Source organism: Lycorma delicatula, chromosome 1, assembly GCF_047948215.1.
Source record: "Lycorma delicatula isolate Av1 chromosome 1, ASM4794821v1, whole genome shotgun sequence".
In the NCBI taxonomy this organism is placed as follows: domain Eukaryota; kingdom Metazoa; phylum Arthropoda; class Insecta; order Hemiptera; family Fulgoridae; genus Lycorma; species Lycorma delicatula.
The window spans coordinates 51,656,918-51,677,323 of record NC_134455.1 but is presented as its reverse complement, the minus strand read 5'-3'; the positions used below and the strand labels follow the sequence as shown (position 1 = coordinate 51,677,323).

Genomic DNA, 20,406 nt, shown 5'->3' with positions numbered 1-20,406 from the left:
ATGAAATATCATTTTGAGCAGGAGTCCAAATGTCAACGTATGAAATGGAAACATCATGCTTCACCTGCCAGGGAAAAATTCAAAACCTATGCTTCAAGCGGTACAGTAGTGCTAACATGTTTTGGGACTGTAAAGATCCAGCTTATTGTAATCAATTGAAAGAATAACATACAATCAATGGTGAGCAATACTGTGATATGTTAGAAAATGAATTGAAACCTAAAGAAAATAAACGTAATAAATAAGGATAATAAAGATAGTACACACTGGTTCTCTTGCAAAATTCAATTCTTCTGCATGACAAAATTTTCTCACTTACTGCTTAAAAGATATGGGAAGCAATTCAAAAGTTGGATTGGGAGGTATTGCCACATCCATCTTGCACCACCAGACTTTGTTTGTTTGGTCCTCTCAAAGAGTTTTTATGTGGCAATGAGTTTGACTGGAATAAGAAAATTCACAGAAAGATGGGCTTAAATTTAGCCAGGGATTATGTTGAAAAGTAATATTAGTAATTCAATAAATAATCATTTTTCTAGTCATTTGTCTTTAATTATGGAATGACCTCACATTATGGAACTTTTTTTTTGGTAAAATAAATTGGCTTTCCCTGTCATTAAACAAGTTATTTATGATAACACAAAAACAAACCATTTTCAAGAAAATGAGTCAAACTTAATTTTTAAAACGTGTATGCACCTTTCTTTACGTAATTAAATAATTTTGATAAAAATATTCTTAATAGAAAAAGTTGACTTTTATCTTTTCCATCAACATGTGTTGTTGCAACTATTAATTTGGTGATGATGGACCTTTTAAATAAAAGCTTACATAGGGCCAGTTATCATATTGCACGTGATTTTTTCACGAGTATACTTAATTCTACAAAATAAATTAAAAAAAAAAAGATTTCATTAATAGATTTTGTCAGGTTGAAAAGATAAGAGTTAAAAATAAATAATTCATTAGAAATTTTTGTCAGGGCGTTTAATGTGTTATAAAAATAAAACACATCCATGTTCAAAGTATTATCATTTACAGTTCACAACAAATTAAAAATGCTTTTAGATGTGCAAATTTTTTTAAAAGATCTTTACACAATGCCGTACAAATTTTATTTATTTATAATTTATGATTAACATAATTTTTATCAAAACATTACATTTTCCAAAGTTAAAACTTGGTATTTAGTTTGAGAAAAAAAACTAAAAATTTATTATTTAAACATCAAATTCAGGTTTTGATAACCTATTTCTTAAATGATAACCTAGTCGCTACGTGCTAACAGATCTTTTAATTAAAAATTTAAATAATGTACTTATACAGCAAGATATGAATTTAATTTATCAAATGCTAAAGGTATAACTTAAACTGAAAAGCTAATTATACATAAATATTATTAAATTCCAAAACAGTAGAATATTGGCAATGGTAATTAAAAACAATACATTTATTGCATAAATTCCAAACTGAAGTTCAGATGTCTGCATAATGAATTAAATAAATATATAACCTCAAAGTAGTAAGCATAATTTATTTTTTACTTAACACTTATACAGATTTCCTAATACATATATTTATTCAATGCTAATTAATATTTTGAAAATGTATCTTGGGTTTAAAACTGTTATCTTTTTGTACAATGCCTACCACAAATTACACACTCATACACAACTCTTATAATCATCCCATACAACATAAACTTTCAGCATTCAGAATCGTGCTACAAAATTTAACACATTAATTTTAAAATACTACACATTTTTGATTTACAAGACAAAGTGGATGAACTAGACATAAAAAAAATATTTGGCTGAAGCCAATAATGGATTAAGTAGAACACTAACAAACAAATTCTTACATAGATTTCAGAATAAAACAAAGAATAACAAAACATTCACTTACCTCCATAATCACACTGAAAACATTGCTCATAAATTAAAATGAGTGCATTGTAACACTGCATACAGAACCACTAACAAAATAAACTAACATTATCAAACAAAACTCACAAATTCAATTTATCTGAGGGTTATAAATTTTTAACGGCTCAATTTTATGAAGACAAATGCAAAGGATAGATATACGACAACTTTGCACAATTGAAATACCACATGAAGCACTTCACTCCACTATAACAAATCATATCAGTGGATAAAGTTACATGCAAAACATCAACAAGAAAATCCTACACATTAATACTAAGGATGAAAACGAAACATGTATGAACAACGCACAAAAAAAAATCTAAAAGATTTAAATTAATATGATCATATCCCACATACTCTTTACCGACATAATTAGTAACAAAGATCTTTCAAAACCTAATCCAAACATCAGCCCTATATCTAATGTCACGTAAAAAAATCATTCACCACGAATGATTTATTATTTATTTATTCATTATTTCTCCTCTCCTCTTTTTTACCTAATTTCATTGTTACATTATATTTTCATACAAAAAAAATTTCTAATATTAACTTAAATGTACTTAAAAACTAGTAAGTAACATTATTAAAGTTTCTAATATATCTAGTTCTGATACAATTTGTTGTTATAGTTTCTTTTACAGGTGAAGAGAAATTACTTACTACTGAGAAAAAAACCTGTGTGGGAGTTATCATCACATTACTTTAATTCCATTGAATGAATAAAAAAATATATATAATGTAAAGCCACTGATGTCTATGAAAAAAGTAAATGAAATGATACTCTTACTATTACTTATAAATATTATTACTTACAATAAGAATTAACATCCAACTTATCCCAATAAACCTTGATACCACAATCAGAATTACATGACGATAGAAGTTTCAAATGTTTTAACACTCCAAAATAACAACATTTTCATTTACTTTATTTGTTCAAATATCCTCCTCTATGAATCATGAGACCTTGCTGTTGGTGAGGGGGCTTGAGTGCTCAGGGATACAGAGTAGCTGGACCGAAGGTGCAACCATATCGGAGGTATCTGTTGAGAGCCAGACTAAGGAATGATTCCTGAAAGAGGGCAGCAGCTCTTTCAGTAGTTGTTAGGGGCGTGAGTCACAATGACTTAAACGGCCATATCAACATCACTCAGTCCTCAGAGTACTGCGAAGCTGAAAGCAATGGAAAACTACAGCTGTTTTTTTTCCAAGAAAATGTGGCTCTCTGCATTTTCACATAGCAATAATGGAGGCGCCTTCCTTGGTAAAATATTCCGGAGGTAAAATAGTCCCCCGTTCGGATCTCCGGGTGGGGAGTACTATGGAAGGGGTCACCAGAAAATCAAAAAATAACATTCTACGAGTCGGAGCGTGAAATGTTAGAAGCTTAAAAAACTTGGTAGGGTAGAAAATTTAAAAAGGGAAATGGATAGGGTAAATGTGGATATAGTAGGAATTAGTGAGGTTCGGTGGGAAGAGGAAGGCGACTTTTGGTCAGATGATTTTAGAGTAATTAACTCAGCATCAAATAATGGGCAGGCAGGAGTAGGTTTCATGATGAACAAGAAGATAGGGAGGAGAGTGGAGTATTTCAAGACGCATAGCGATAGAATCATTGTAATAAGGATAAAATCAAAACCTAAACCGACAACGATTGTTAACGTCTATATGCCTACAAGCGCCCATGATGAAGATGAGGTAGAGTGTGTATACGAAGAGATTGATGAAGCAATTAAACACGTAAAAGGAAGTGAAAATTTAATAATAGTTGGAGATTGGAATGCAAGCATTGGAAAAGGCAAGGAAGGAAATATAGTGGGTGAATACGGGCTGGGCAAAAGGAATGAAAGAGGGAACCGACTTATAGAGTTTTACACGAAGTATAATTTAGTAATTGCCAACACCCAATTTCAAAATCATAATATAAGAATATACACTTGGAAAAAGCCAGGCGATACTGCAAGGTATCAGATAGATTATATCATGGTTAAGCAAAGATTTAGAAATCAACTCGTTGACTGCAAAACTTACCCTGGAGCAGACATTGATAGTGACCATAATTTGGTGATAATGAAATGTAGATTGGGGTTTAAAAACCTGAAGAAAAGGTGTCAGATGAATCGGTGGAATTTAGAGAAGCTTGAGGAAGATGAGGTAAAGAAGACTTTTGAGGAGGACATTGTAACAGGTCTGAGTAAAAAAGATAAGGTAGAAAATGTAGAACAAGAATGGGAGAATGTTAAAAAGGAAATTCTTAAATCAGCAGAAGCAAACTTAGGCGGAATAAAGAGAACTGGTAGAAAACCTTGGGCTTCAGACGATATATTGCAGCTGATGGATGAACGTAGAAAATATAAGAATACTAGTGATGAAGAAAGTAAAAGGAACTATTGGCAATTAAGAAATGCTATAAACAGGAAGTGCAAACTGGCGAAAGAAGAGTGGATTAAAGAAGTGTTCAGAAGTGGAAAGAGAAATGAACATTGGTAAAATAGACGGAGCATACAGGAAAGTTAAGGAAAATTTTGGGGTACATAAATTAAAATCTAATAATGTGTTAAACAAAGATGGTACACCAATATATAATACGAAAGGTAAAGTCGATAGATGGGTGGAATAATTGAAGAGTTATACGGTGGAAATGAATTATAAAATGGTGTCATAGAGGAAGAAGAGGAAGTTCAAAAAATCAGACTTCAAAAAACGTGTTATAGTAATGATACCAAAGAAAGCAGGGGCAGATAAATGTGAAGAATACAGAACAATTAGTTTAACTAGTCATGCATCAAAAATCTTTAACTAGAATTCTATTCAGAAGAATTGAGAGGAGAGTGGAGGAAGTGTCAGGAGAAGACCATGTGGTGGTGGTGGTGATGGTGATATGATGGTGGTGGTGATGGTGATGATGATTTTGTCCACCTTTGATTAAACAGATTTTTTAAGACCTTGTAAAAATACAGGTATCTTAAGGGTAGTATGTCCCACTGTTGAAAAATCAGTAATGAATATGCAAGATCAGGTTTCTTAGAGACTGGTCCTGATTATATATTTTTGTCCCATGATCAAGGGATACATTATCCTGTGGTAAGCACCACCCCATATTGCAATCTGTTGTTGATCAAAGTGTAGTACAGAGATTTCATTACAAAATCAGGGCAACTACTGTGGAGGAAAAAGTGTTTGATATGGATATAAAAGTTCTTTCTTTAACTTTTGTATATGAGCTGGTCATGTAAGTCCAGGATCTACGGTTATACCCAAATATTTCACATGGTCAGTTTCATTGATTCAATTACAATTGTAACCTCAACCTTTACAACTATTTGTATGCATTTGTAGGGGCAATGGTTCCTCCAAATTTGACCTCAATTTAACTTGGTCTTTTCTATATTCAGCTGCAAATAATTGTACTCAAACCACACGCTAAGCCTCTAAAAATCATCACGGATCATCTTACAAAACTCACTTCTACTGTTTGCCCTATAACTTAAAGCTGTTCATCTGCAAATGCTATGATAGCACCATTAACAATACTTCCACATAAATTGTTAATGTATACTAAAAAGAGCTCTGTGAAAGTACAGAGCCCTGAGGGATATCATACATAATAGGAAATTCATAACTCAAAGAGTTTCCTACTCTAACTTGCTAGGTCCTACCTGACAAAGCTAGCAAACAGTCTCCACAGATTGGATCTGACACCGGCATTTCTTAGTTTTTTTGAAGGAGTTTCTGACTGATAGAATTGAAAGCCTTTCTTACATCTGGAAATAATGCAACAACTCTGCAATCACTGTTTATGTTGTTATAAATACCAGAGAAGGGATTTAGTATTGCATCTTCAGTATCATGGCTTTTCCTAAAACCAAATTGATTATTATTATTATTATAGAAATCTGTCTTACTTAGAAAAATATTTAATGGATTTACATGAGCTTTTCAAGTATTTTGGTAAAAATCGATAATAAAGCAGCAATAGGTCTGTAATTAATAGGATCATTTTTATCCCTGCACTTATATATTGGAACAATGACAGACTTTTTAATTGCTTTGGGTACACTCCTATTATCATGCTAAAATTAAAGAGAAAGACTAGTATATCAGATATTTTGTCTATTACAGCCTTTGCAATTTGATCAAGCCCAGGGGCTTTTCTTAATTTAAGGGATTTTACTAAATTTTCTATTTCTCTTTTGTTTGCAGGCATAAAGAAACATTGAAGACGGACTTGTATTTTTGGAATGGAATAATGTTTTACAGTGGTTTTGGAAGGTTTCATTACATTTATTTATGTACGATGAAAATGACAGGGGTATATTCACAAAATGATTATTTAATTCATTTACAATGCAGAAACTATCCGATAATATTCTACCATCGTCATCTTGGTTTATTTCGTTACTCAGCTTATTTTTACCAATAACTTCATTTACGATATGCAAGCTTCCATTCGGGTTATTCTCTAAACTAGACAGCATTTCATTGTAGAATCTAGTTTTTTTTTAAGTTCTGCATTCTCTTTTCTTAGGTTAATTATTTCAACCCCTTGATCTTTAATTTTCTGAAGGAAAATACTTAATTGCTTTTCTTGCAAGCTTCTTAATCATGATCTCGTTATCCTCATAACAACTATCTAGCAAGTTGCTGAGATCTCTCTCCATATGCTTCCCATGCCATATTTTCTTCCCTCATTTGGCTCTCAACAATTTGACAATTTCAACAACTTAAGTGTGGCCTTTGCTGAATCTTGAAGTATCATGCTTTTACATTTTTCTTTTGTACATGTTACCCATATTCACTTTTTATTACATTCATTAAACATTGGATTTCTTCTTTCTTTAAATTCATGCACACAACATGGACAATTTTGTGACAGGAGTGGCAAGTAATACTAATGCTAATACTTCTAGCAGATTTGTTGCAAACACTACACAACATTTTTGAATTTAATGTAAAGTAACCGAATACTAATATAATATTTACCAATGAGGAAAATATCAAAAGTTTACACAAATTAAATGTTAACGTAATAATAATACAATTTTAAACATAAACAGATATCAACTTCTTTGTTCATAAACAATCTTATCAGCACAGGACAAGCTTAATGAAAGAAAATGGTATTCAAAATTGAAGAAAATATACTGACATTTCACAAACCATTTCAAATGACTGGTGATAGAAAGTAAAAACATTTGCAATAAAAAATGCCAATTGAGTAGAATTTGACAGTGGTATTAAACAAAATACATTAGCATTAATTGTTATAACAGTTATAAATAATAACTGATAATGCAGTAAAATCACTCGTGCACAACTTTCTGCAAATACCATAACAAGCTGAGTAAACAAAAATAAGCAATGAGTTGGACCGCAACACGTCCATACTCTTGGAGTTCTGACTCTATACTAATTTCATGGTGAAATCATGTTGTCCAAGATCAATTTCAAAAAAAAAAATTCAAAACCAAAATTACACAAACAGTTAAGTGCCTTCATTTTTGTTCTAACCAATATTTTTTACAGATATTACAATAAGCAAAAAAATGATAGAGAAAACTAAAAAAAAAACTTATATGCTGACAAATTTTTCAATTGTATTAATGTGGATGGTTTACACTGTTGACACTGATTTAATAACAACAATCTGGTCATTTATTTAATCAAGACATAACCAAAAGTTTTAAATATTCAAAAAACTACTACACAATCAAACTACTGTTTTAAAGTGACACTGTTGCAGTAACCTGTTCATTTTTAATGGAAATCAAAGTATAATTTTTCTGCATGAAACTTGGGTTAAAAATAAATATAGCAATTATATTAGCTTAGATTTAACAAAAAAAAATTAGTAAGGGAGATAATATTGATGCAGTTTTAGGATTTTAATAAAGTTATTTTCTCACTTAAAATAAAAATTACTAAACTTATTACTGATGCTGTAAATTTTTCAGGTTTGAAAATTTGTTGTTCATATAAAACAGAAAAACTGCACTGCAAAATGCTGCTTCAAAAAAAAAGTTATCTAATTGAGGTTATATTAACTAAATACCTCATATATGAAATGGAAAATAGATGTTTGAAAAGGTAGAAATTCAAAGAAACACCAAAATAAAAATATGACACCTACTGACAAAACATTATGTAGTTTTAAGTCGGTTACTAGAATAATTCCCTTTTATTGCCAAAGAATGCTCTGTGATCAATTTCACAGAGCAACCTCTGTGACTAATATCCTGACATTCTTTATTTGAAGTTCAGTTAGTAGACTGAGACAGAATTTCCTGTTGTTATGAGATTGACTAAAAATACTGACCACCTTGAAATTTTATATCACAAGAACATTTTCTGGCCAAACATTACCACAACTTTTAGTTTTTTTAATAATTAACATAGTGTTAAAATATTTGTTTTTATAAATGCAGCATTATATTTAATTTTTTAATAGCATTACTATTTCCAAGTATAGTATATTAAAGATAACTTTTAAAACCCTTATTGCACAGCCTGTTTAAAGATTGTGAAAGCATATTTAATCAAATGTAAATTGTAATTCTTAAATTTATTTGATCTGTAGGTTCGAAGCTTTCAATAAATATTGAAAGTACCAACTTTACAGGTCCTGGACATTCTTTGCATGGATGGATCTACATTTGCAGAACTGAAAATGAGGAGGAATAGATTAAGAATAAGAAAAGAATGGATGAAATGAGGAAAGATGAACTCATGGGGAAATCACAGCACAAGAAAAAACTGCACCTGTTGTATAACTCACAATCCCTTCCAGGTAGAAGTCTGCCTACAATTCCTTAGGAGGTGGAAAGATTTTTACCCAAGATGGGAACAGCAACCTGTTAATGATCTTGCTTTCAACAATTAAATATATCATGGAATAATATCTTCAAAATTTCCTCTTCCTCCAGAAATTCAAGTCCCCAGGCTTCCTGGTTCCTCCTCTATCCAGTATTATTGGTAAATGAAAGAGCATTTGGCTTAATATAAACCACTCAGCAAGACCTTCACTGAAGAGTAAAATTTGTGGTAAATATTGTTCTAGGTGTTGAGGAACAGTCATGATTTCAGAGTTTAAGATGCAGTTATATGGTCTTGTCCAACTCAATAAAACAAACATCACAGAATAATATGAATTACCCTAATGAAGGTAAAAATCCAATAGGTATGTTTCATTTAATCATTTTTTTTTGCAGAAACAATGACTATTACAACTAAAATCCAAATTACAACTGCACCATTCAATGAACTTTGAAGTGAACTTACGGGTAGTACTGCTTACGTGATATAAAGGAACTTATGCAAGAAACATGGCTCAAACCATAGTAGTTATGTACAATGTACAAAAGCCACCAGTTAGTTACATAATCAGAAACCTCAAGCTTCTGAATAGTACAAAACAATAAATTTACTAAGTTTAGTAAATGTGAGTCAATTACAATAAAATTAAAAAGCAGTGCAGTGCAACCATTACTCATCTGAGTTTCAACTTTTAATTTGTTTTTTGATGCTGAAAACGAATATGAACTCAGAATCTTTCTATCCCCAACCATTTTTGAATTTTAATTAAAGGATTTTTTTCTTTCATTTTTCAACATATAGTTAGCATTTTAAGCTCCTACATTGTATTTTGCCACACTTTAACATAACTTTCACTCACAACTTTAACATAATTAGTTTTTTTTTTGTCTTCAGTCATTTGACTGGTTTGATGCAGCTCTCCAAGATTCCCTATCTAGTGCTAGTCGTTTCATTTCAGTATACCCTCTACATCCTACATCCCCAACAATTTGTTTTACATACTCCAAACGTGGCCTGCCTACACAATTTTTCCCTTGTACCTGTCCTTCCAATATTAAAGCGACTAAACATGGTCAAAACATGTAGCTGAAAACACAGCTGTGTTATTTGTATTAAGCACTCACTGGATTTAGGAATGAATTAATGTTGTTCAGTCTTATTGCTGCCTTAAGTTTATAGTGTCATAACAATGCAGTGTCATAATGCCTCGAAATTGTGTAAATGATGTGGATGCCTTTTGTTATGTATGTGGCAAGTTTACTGTAAAATCAAATAGAAAAAACATTATACCTTTAATTAAAAAAAAACATATCATTTGTACTTTCAGGGTAGAATTGGTGATCAGGATAAGACGCGGGCTCCTCATATAGTATGCACTAACTGTTCTGTATATTTAAGAAGATGGCTGAAAGGTACATGGAAGGCTTTGCCATTTGATGTACCTATGGTTTGGGGTGAACCAAAGGATCATGTAACAGATTATTTTTGTTTAACAAGTGTGTCTGGAATTTCTAAAAAATCTAAACATACTGTAAAATATCCTTCACTGAAATCTGCAATCAGCCCTGTAACTCACAGTGAAATTATTCCAGTTCCTGAGCTACCTGTGAATATTTGTTTCAAAAGCAACGATGAAGAATCAGGCAGTAATGAAGAAGACAATAATGAATTTGATTTTGAATTATCTTCCAATAAGCCACGTCTTAAATCACAAGGTGAATTAAATGACTTGGTTAGGGATTTAAATTTATCAAAAAATCAAGCTGAACTGTAAGGATAAAGACTGCAAGGTTGGAATTTACTTCTAAAAAATACAAATATTTTAGCTTTCGAAGCCGACAAAAAAAATCTTCTATGTACTTTATTGATGAAAATGATTTGGTTTATTGTACAAATATTGATGAGCTTATGTTGCACTTAGGACAAGTTCATAAACCTGAGGACTGGCGCCTTTTCTACTGTACAACAGTAACAAATATCCTTCGATACTAATCGCTTATGGTATTAAATTGAAAGAGACATACGATGTGATGAAAGATGTTCTTGAAAAAAATAAATAATAAAAAACATAGCTGGAACATATGTCGTGATTTGAAAGTTAATAGATTTTGTTAGATTTGCAGTTAGGATATACTAATTACATGTGTTTTCTTTGCAATGGGACAGCCTAGCTAAGGATAAACATGTTACCTAAGAGTGGAAGAAACGAGACAACTTAACTCCAAATGGGAAAAATATTATTCACGAGTCCTTAGTTGAACCCAAAAAAAAATTAAAAAGACAAAATCCAACAATTACCACGATATTTTTAATCAACTTCTTACTTCATACAGAACTATGGGGTGCCAAATGTCTTTGAAAATACATTTCCTCTATTCACATCTGGATTTTTTCCTGGACAACCTCGGAGACGTAAGTGACAAACACGGTGAACGTTTCCACCAAGACATTTTGGTGATGGAAAGCCACTATAAAGAGAAATGGAATACTAACATGCTAGCCATAACTGTTGGACATTAATTCGGGATGTGCATGAAGCTATTTGTAAAAGAAAAGCATCAGCGAAATCATTCTAACACAAGTATGGCCATGCAAAATTTTTAATTTTACAAATTTTAAATATATTTTTACTTAATTGTTTTTGAAGCAGAATTTATTTAAAACTAAGGGCGATAGAAAAATTGTATTTACAGATCTGTAATGTGCACAAAAAAACAATTCAAGAAATGGTATCACACTTGGAGAAACTGAAAAAATTTTTTTTTACTTTATAATAGTAAAAAATAACTTTCGATACCAATCGCTTATGGTATTAATTTGAAAGAGACATACGATGTGATGAAAGATGTTCTTGAAAAAATAAATAATAAAAAACATAGCTGGAACATATGTTGTGATTTGAAAGTTAATAGATTTTGTTAGATTTGCAGTTAGGATATACTAATTACATGTGTTTTCTTTGCAATGGGACAGCCTAGCTAAGGATAAACATGTTACCTAAGAGTGGAAGAAACGAGACAACTTAACTCCAAATGGGAAAAATATTATTCACGAGTCCTTAATTGAACCCAAAAAAAATATTTTTACTCCCTTTCCATATCAAGCTAGGACTATTGAAAAATTTTATAAAAGCAATGAAGAAAGATTTTTGTACATCAGGCAGAAATTTGAGAATGTATGTGAAGGAAAAATTAAAGAAGGAATATTTGTTGGTCCTCAAATAATAAAGTTGGTCATAGATGATGCATTTAAATAATGCAGAAAGTGCTGCTTGGGCTTCATTAAAGGACGTTTGCAAAAGGTTTCTCAGAAAACAAAAAACTGACAATTACCACAATATCGTTAATCAACTTCTTCCTTCATACAGCGCTATGGGATGTAATATATTTTTTTACATCTGGATTTTTTCCTGGACAAACATGGAGACGTAAGTGATGAACACAGTGAATGTTTCCACTGACATTTTGGTGATGGAAAGCCATTATAAAGGGAAATGGAATACGAACATGATAGCTGATTACTGTTGGACATTAATTCAGGATGTGCCTCAGGTTGGTTATTTATAAAAGAAAAGCATCAGCTAAGTCATTCTAACAAAGGTATGGTCATGCAAAATTATAAATTTTACAATTTTAACTATATTTTCCCTTAATTTTTTTTTTTGAAGAGTAATTTATTTAAAACTAAGGGTGACAGAAAAATTGTATTTACAGATCTGTAATATACCAAAAAAGCAATTCAAGATATGGTATCACACTTTGAGAAACATTAAATATTTTTTTTTTTTTTTGATTCTTCTTCTTCTTCTTATTATTATTATTCAATAATGTATGTTTCTGAGAAAATGAATTTATAGCTTAGCTCCTTCACCTCTTTGCCCATAAGATAACATCTTGTCTTCAGATAGTCCAGTTTATATATTCAAAAAAATAAATCTTGTTTAATTTAAGAACTGTTTTCTGTACTTACTAACTACTAAGGACATATGAGTTCTTTACACATCAAAGGTGTTCTAATGTTTAATTTAAAACACTGATTGTAAAAATGTAAACTTTTTTCATAAATTTGGATCTATCCACATTTTTTACCCTTTCACCACATGAACCAACATAAAATAAAAAAATTGTGGCCTTTATATAACTATAATTTCACTAAAATCTTCTTGAGAATGGATTTTGAAACTGATCATTGTGAGCTGATTACAGATTAATAACCATAGCAAGTTGAGTTTTTTAAACTGCCAGATCTGATCTACAAAGCATTGTAATTATAATCATTTCTTTTAGAAAAATTACAAATTAACAACAATAACTGTTGACACACACAAACACACACTACTGTTTAGTTAAAATATCAATTTAAAAATTTTTTTTATCAATAAATAAAAATATTCTAACCATACTACTTCTTGTGCAACAATTTCTGATGTTTTTGAAGAATTAAGATTAATCTACATTAATTTCATTTGGTAGTTCTGAAAATAGCTGACTATACTTCCTCAGATTTCTCATTCTACATAATTTTTTTTATTAAAATATTGAATATTGCATTTTTAGAATATTAAATTTCTAGAAAATCTAATCTTAAAATATTTTGTTTGCCTACCTCAAATTACTATCACAATCAAAAAAATAATTCATTCTTTTTTCAATTTAAATCTGACACATAAAGAATTATTAAAAACTATCACAATATAAATTAAATAAAAGAGTAAAAGAAGGAATGAAAAACTGCTATGTAACAACTTGTTTGTGCGATAAAATGTATTGAAAATGAGAATAAGAAACTCAACCTCCAAAACCTGTGTCTGAACACAAACAAAGCATGGTGTAATATGAATGAAGGTAAAAAGTGCTTCAAAGAATTGTCCTCTGATCATTACAAGAGTAAAATAAAATCTCAGTCTATAATAACATAAATTCACCAATGAGAATGAAATTCAGAGTTCTTCTGCAAGAAAAATCTTCTTTTTTTATATGCAAAGGGATCAAAGATTAATATTACTGATATGTTTGACTCTGGTTAAAACTATCAACACAAATGGTAGATTGCAAACACTGGGAAACTTTAATCAACGATTACAAATAGATTGACGCAGCAAGAACAAAATTTTACTGCAACACAGTAGTGCCAGGCTCAAACTGTCTAGAAAACATAGGAATCAATTACAGAGTCTCATACTACAACCTTACTTCAACCTGTATTTACTTCAATGCAAATTGCAGCAATTCTTAAAAATTAATAGAACATCGGAACACATCTTTGAAACCAGTAAAACTTAGAAAGGACTTCTGAGGAAGTAAAATGTACAAGTAGATATGCAATAATTTTTTTTTATCGATGACAAACTTAGTTACTTTTTTTTTGTTCCCTCAAAGATATTAATTTTATCATTTTATACAGAGTATGTAGAGTATAAAAAAAGAGAAAACAAATTGTTAAGAAAAAAGTAAAAACATTAATACTGACCTCATACGAGTAAACAATTTTACATTATTGAATAAATCCAACTCACAGAAATCTGCTTAACATTCAAAACTACTTACATTGTTGTTAATTTTACAATAAGTGATTAATATGATCATCAGCCTGAAAGTTATTTTGTCCTTTTAGAATATTACCGTCAAGTGTAATATGAAGTTTGGACAGCAATAGAAACGTTTAAGATGAAAAATTGGTGGTTTAAGGTGATCAGATTCTTTCTAATTTACAGATAATCATTATTAGTTTCATTTAGACTAACTAGTTAAATTTATAAAAGTAACATACCCTCATTCCTTATATCTGACTAAATCATAATTCCAAGTTTATATCCCAGAGGAGCATACTCCTCTGACGTATCATGTGCTTATTGCAAATATGATGCAATCTCTACAGGCTAGACATCCAATCTGTCTGCCATGTCCAGCAGTCCAGCCTACCACTATCCTCTCTCATACTGGCTATCCATATCATATTATAACTTATCCTATGATACATACAATCTTCAATTATTTTTGTTTTGTAGAAAGTTATTTTCACATAGAATCATTAAATCAAATACTTAGGCCACACCCAGTGCTACCCAAAAATCAGAAAGCAGAATAATATTATCATGCAATTGAACAAAGTTGATATAAAAACAAAGTAGCAGTAATCAATGTGATAATGGCTCCAGAGGCATATTCTAAAATTTTATTCAAAGTTTCAATAAATCACAAATTCTTGATATCAGCATTTAGTATAGAAGAAAAAATATGGTCTTCACTCATGTGAGAATATAAAAAAAATGCTTTTCGGCACGCTGGAAGGCAGAGGTAGATTTCACTGGTGCTAAGTAGGGGGTAAAACTCGCTGGGAGGAGGTGAATACAAGATGAGAGTAACTATTGGAGATGTTGAGTTTAAGATGTCAGAATACACTAAATACCTCACAGTGTGGATCAAGAAGAATTGGCTCTTCAACAAACATCTGAGCGTGCCAAGAGTATTGTTGCGAAGTTAGATCAACTTATGGGAAGCCATAAAGGACCATGGGAATCCAAGAGGCGACTTATCCTGCAGGTGGCTTTATCCATAATTTTCTATTTGGCTCCTGCCTGGATGGATGGATTTACCAGTAAAAGGAAAGTTGATAGGTTGTCATCTATTTAGCGGTGAATTGCCATTAAAATTATTGGGGCATACAGGACTGTTTCCCATAATGCTTTTTAAGTGGTTTCAGGCATCCCTCTTGTTCTGCTGAGGGCTCAAATGCTGTACAGGGTGTATAACAAAATGCCTGAAGTTGAGGCTAGGCAAATCCTTTTGAGAGATTGGCAGGAAGTCTGATATGCTTTTCCTACAGGAGTGGAGAAGGCGCATTGTACATAGCATTGATTTGTGAGTTCAGCGTAGCTTTGGGGAGGTGGGATTCTACCTCTCCCAGCTGCTAACCAGGCATGGCGACTTTGAAGGGTATCTGTTTCATTTCTCGACCCCCCCCCCCTTTAAAAGTGGTCATGTGGGATGTCAAAATTAGTGGAATTTATCCCCCATAAAGAATTTGTGTCCAAAACGGTTTTTGGATATTTTGTGAAGGGTGAGACTTAAACCTCCCCACAACTTTGGGAACTCAACTAAGTGGACCCCCTCACATAAAGTGGTCATGTCGGGTATCAAATTAATTGGAATTTTCCCTGAAAGCTGATGCAGTGAACCAAACCTCAACTGGGTTAACCAGAGAGACATGGATGCTAAAAAACTACACAGCAAGTAAGGTATTCTAATTGGTTACTTACTAATAAAATATAAAATAAAGATCAAACTGGCAGCTCGACCTGCCATGCCGAACATACTGCCAGTAGATGGAAAGGACTGTTAGAGTAGAAAGGACACCCCCTACGCTGTTCTATGCTTAATTGCAGGTCCGGTGTAGGGGAAAGGAAGAAAAAGAATAGGAGATAAAAAAGATTTCCTTCTTAAAGTTAAGAAAAACTTAAAATTTAATCAATATGACAATGGTTGCATGTGAAAAAAGTTTCACATCTTTAGCATATGAAGACCCCCCCCACCCCTCCATCTTCTTACAATTCCAGCAACATTTTGGTCATCCATTGCCATAAGGGTTGGTCATATAAAAAATTGTTCCAGATAAAAGTTTTAATAATGTTTAGAGGGCTAATGATACTTTAAACAGATTCGATACTGTGCCTATTAAAGGAGGTATGATTTTTTGTCTTCGAAACCACATTTTTTCCATCCTCTGGGCCAACGGTTGGTGATATCAAAAAACTTTACTTAGGTAAGTTTTAGGCCCTTATACAAATAGTAGGAACTTTAAAAGAATTTGATATTTTACTTAATAAGAAAGTTATAGCGATATTTTTTTTGAAAAAGCCTGCCCATTTCCACCGCCATGGTCCGATTTTGCCCATTAACAAACTCGATGGAGATTTTGAGTCGCTTATATTTTATGTATCAATTTGAAGTGATTGGCGAAAAATTACGGCAGTTATTGTGTCCACAAGAAAGTGAAATATATATATATATATATATATACCCTTTGAACAAACTGTGGTTTTGGGGTCTGTGGGATGTGAAACGCAGATATGCTGAAATTTTCCAGAAGTCGAATCATGGTACCCATTACAGTAGGTAGCTTTCTTATGAAACCCTACCTAAAAGACACAATATTTAATAATGATGAGGTGCTTGCTGCTGATCTTCTGATTATCATTTTTAAGAAAATAGTGTTGTGGCATTGACACTGTAGAAACATATTAATTAAGAAACAAAATGTAAACTAAAAGAATAAAACGTAAAGCAGACTTTTTTCAGCAAAAACTATCTTACTTAAAAAAAAACTTTTCTTTAAAAAAAATAATTAAGTTGAAGACTTAACGACAAATTTGTAGGAGCAAATTACAACTGTGAATGTAAGACTTTAATTTAAAAAAAAAACTTACTAAAAATGGGATTTTAACTATTAGAAAGTCTATTTTTTTCTTGAATTTATCTCTAACTCTTTTAAAACTGAGCTAAAGCAACTGTTTTAATTCTACAGACTAATGTTTTTCACTTTATTTAAAAAAAAAATCATACCAATCTACTTTTTAATATTTATGTAATGTTTTTTATATTAAATTAAAGACCAGAAATGATGTTTCTACTAAAATAATATTTAAAGCACCTTAGGTTCTACATTTTTCAAAATAGTTTATTGAATAATGCCAAGATTTCCCTATTTTGAAATGTTTTTACATGAACTAGTAAGGGAAAAATTATACCATAAAACATATAAACCTAGCACCAAAACATATGTAATAAAAATAGATTATAAAACCAAAATTCATAAATACAAAAAAGGGTTTTACAGTACTAGTATAAGCTACAAAGTGAAAAAAGTAGTTTGAAAACTAGTGTTTAGCTTAGAGATCGATGGCTTATTGCATAGAGAACAGCTCAATACATTGATTACAAAAAAAATTTATAATTACACAGTACTAGCAATTAGCAACACCAATGGAAAGAAAATGAACCGTATTGCTTGATACTGAAGTCGGAAAACTTATTTAGAGCAATGGAATCCGAGCACCGTATCTCATTCGCTTGTCAACTGACAGACTAAAAAATTGAACCTTATCACGTACGGTTGTTGACTGGAAAGAGTTAACTTTGAAAATGCCACATTTTGTTGTTTGATCTTTCTGATATGCCAGTATTTCCCAGGTTCAGAATAGGCTAGACTACCTGTACTGAGATTGACCTGTATATAGATTTACATTAAGTATGATAGTTATCATAAATTAATCAAAATGAAGGAGTTTTTTTATAACTGACACAAAAATAGGTATATATGTTCTTAATAAAAAATAAAGGAAAGCTAATGGTTTAGCCCTAAACCAATAATAATGCATTTAATATTATCAGTGGAAGTAAGTTAGTGCTTAAAACACATGCCTAGAAAAAAAAAGTTTCAAGAGAACATATTAGAAAACAGTAACCATCATATTTAAAGATTTTTAAATGGCTATTAGAAAATCATGCACAGAAATACCCACCTTTACAAAAAGGCAAAAAAATGGTTTAATCTATGAAGGAAAATCAATCATGCTGATATTTATTTGGTAGCCAAGTTAGGGAAATACTTAAATTAAAAAAAATATATAAGTAAGTAAAAGAAAACTGACCAAAAGGCAAAATTATGATGAAATGCTGTTAAAAAAAATACAGGTAGCACAAAAGCACTGGGAAAGACTTTGATGGGTAACAATCTGTTTGTTTTATCACAATGCTGATTTGTACACTTGAATATTTCTGATAACAAAAATTAAAATGAATGAATTAATTAAGAATCTATAATGAAATAATAAGTAGATATTAAGATTACTTTTACTGCATATAGTTATAGACAAATGTTCATTTAAATAATTTAATCAGTAAAAACTTAAGGTTTTTCTTTTAATTATAAAACAAAGAATTATTAAAACATTAATCAATTTCAGAAAAGTATATTCCGGGAAAAAGTAGAACATAGGTAGGTAATCATTTAACAGTTTACTTTAAAAAAAAAAAATAATCTTTAGCATTATATAACAATAGTTGCTTCCTTAATGAAGTATTCACAGAATGTTACACCGATTCATCATAACCATTTGTCTTATTAACCTGAATTAACTTGGAAATATCTCTGTATTCCAATATTATTAATCAGAGTTATTTGTTTATTTAATTGTAATGTGTGATACTTTTAACAATCATTACTCATTCATACAGAGTTATTACATCAATAAGTTGCATCTATTTTGAAATTTTGTCTAATTGTCAGATTTAATCTTATAAATTTATGTGATTCTATTTCTAAAAATCTGTGGTATTCAATACAAAATTTAATTTTTTTAGATTAATTTTTATAGACAGTGTTTACTGCCTGTGCTTGTAGATACACTGTATTTTAAATAGCATAAAAATAGTTAATGATAAATTAAACTATCAACAGTGTATAAGAAAACATACATTTTTGAAATAGTGTAAAATAATTACATAGTATATTTCAATTAAGTTGAGATGCAAAATACTGCTTGAAAAAAGACAAAATTCTTCATTTAATAAGTACATGGAATTTTGCATGTAAAGATAAGAGGGAAATGAGAAAAAGTATTTATTTCTTTACTGTTGTCCGGTAAAAAGAAAAATGATAAGGCAAGTGGTTAACTGTTACTCAGAATCTTGAACAGAAAATGAAATGTACTACCTCTTAAATTTACGTCACTGGAAGAACCACGAATCAGTGAGTGTATTTGTTTACTAAAACAAAAAGCAGATCTAAGAAAATATTTGCTGTGGTTACTGTAAGTCTAGAATTTAGAAACCACCAAAAAAAAAGATAACTGATAAAATACCAATGCGTTTATGTGATAAAAGTAACTTCTTAAATAATTATTTAGGCTTTAGTTATTACTTAGGTTTTACTATAGAAATACTTATTCAGATCTTAAGCAATTGTACTTTCTTTTCTTTCTTTTTCCTGCTTAGCCTCCGGTAACTACAGTTTTAGATAATACTTCAGAGGATGAATGAGGATGATGTGTATGAGTGTGAATGAAGTGTAGTCTTGTACATTCTCAGTTCGACCATACCTGAGATGTGTGGTTAATTGAAACCCAACCACCAAAGAACACCGGTATCCACGATCTAGTATTCAAGTCCGTGTAAAAATAGCTGGCTTTACTAGGACTTGAACGCTGGAACTCTCGACTTCCAAATCAGCTGATTTGGGAAGATGCGTTCACCCACTAGACCAACCCGGTGGGTTAAGCAATTGTACTGAGTAAAAATTACTCTACTCATATATATATATATAATTTATAGGATTGAGTCTTAAAATCTAAACTTTTAAAAATTTAATCTGTAATGCAGTAAAAAGTGTTATTACTATTAAGTTATTAATATTAGGTATCGCTAGATACTAATGAGTAAACAGGTAAAAATCCTGGAAATCTATGGTCAGGATAAATATGAGCAGTCTTAATTGCATGTCAATTTTCCTATGACTTTATAAGAATGATTACAATGGAGTCAGGGCACTTTGGATAATGAAACAAATAATACAATTCTCTACAAACATATTTGGTTCATTACTTCAGTCTTGAAGAAATTTTTGATAAAATAAAATTCAAAAATTGTATAAAGTTAAAATGAAA

The 20,406-nt window shown here is 30.9% G+C and overlaps 1 protein-coding gene across 13 annotated transcripts in view; it reads right to left on the bottom strand.

The window, feature by feature from the left end:
* Dmtn (transmembrane and coiled-coil domain 2 protein Dmtn) overlaps positions 1-20,406 on the bottom strand; it is a 168,535-nt gene that overhangs the window by 98,294 nt on the left and 49,835 nt on the right. For 6 of the 13 annotated variants that reach the window (XM_075354710.1, XM_075354715.1, XM_075354658.1 and 3 more), the window contains one exon: positions 18,394-18,520. The exons of the other annotated variants lie outside the window; for them this stretch is intronic. Coding sequence is in view for 4 of the 6 variants with exons in the window: in XM_075354658.1 (XP_075210773.1) it covers positions 18,394-18,520 (127 nt within the window). In the remaining 2 variants the exon portion in view is untranslated. The remainder of the gene's footprint in view (positions 1-18,393; positions 18,521-20,406) is intronic. 13 annotated transcript variants of the gene reach the window in all.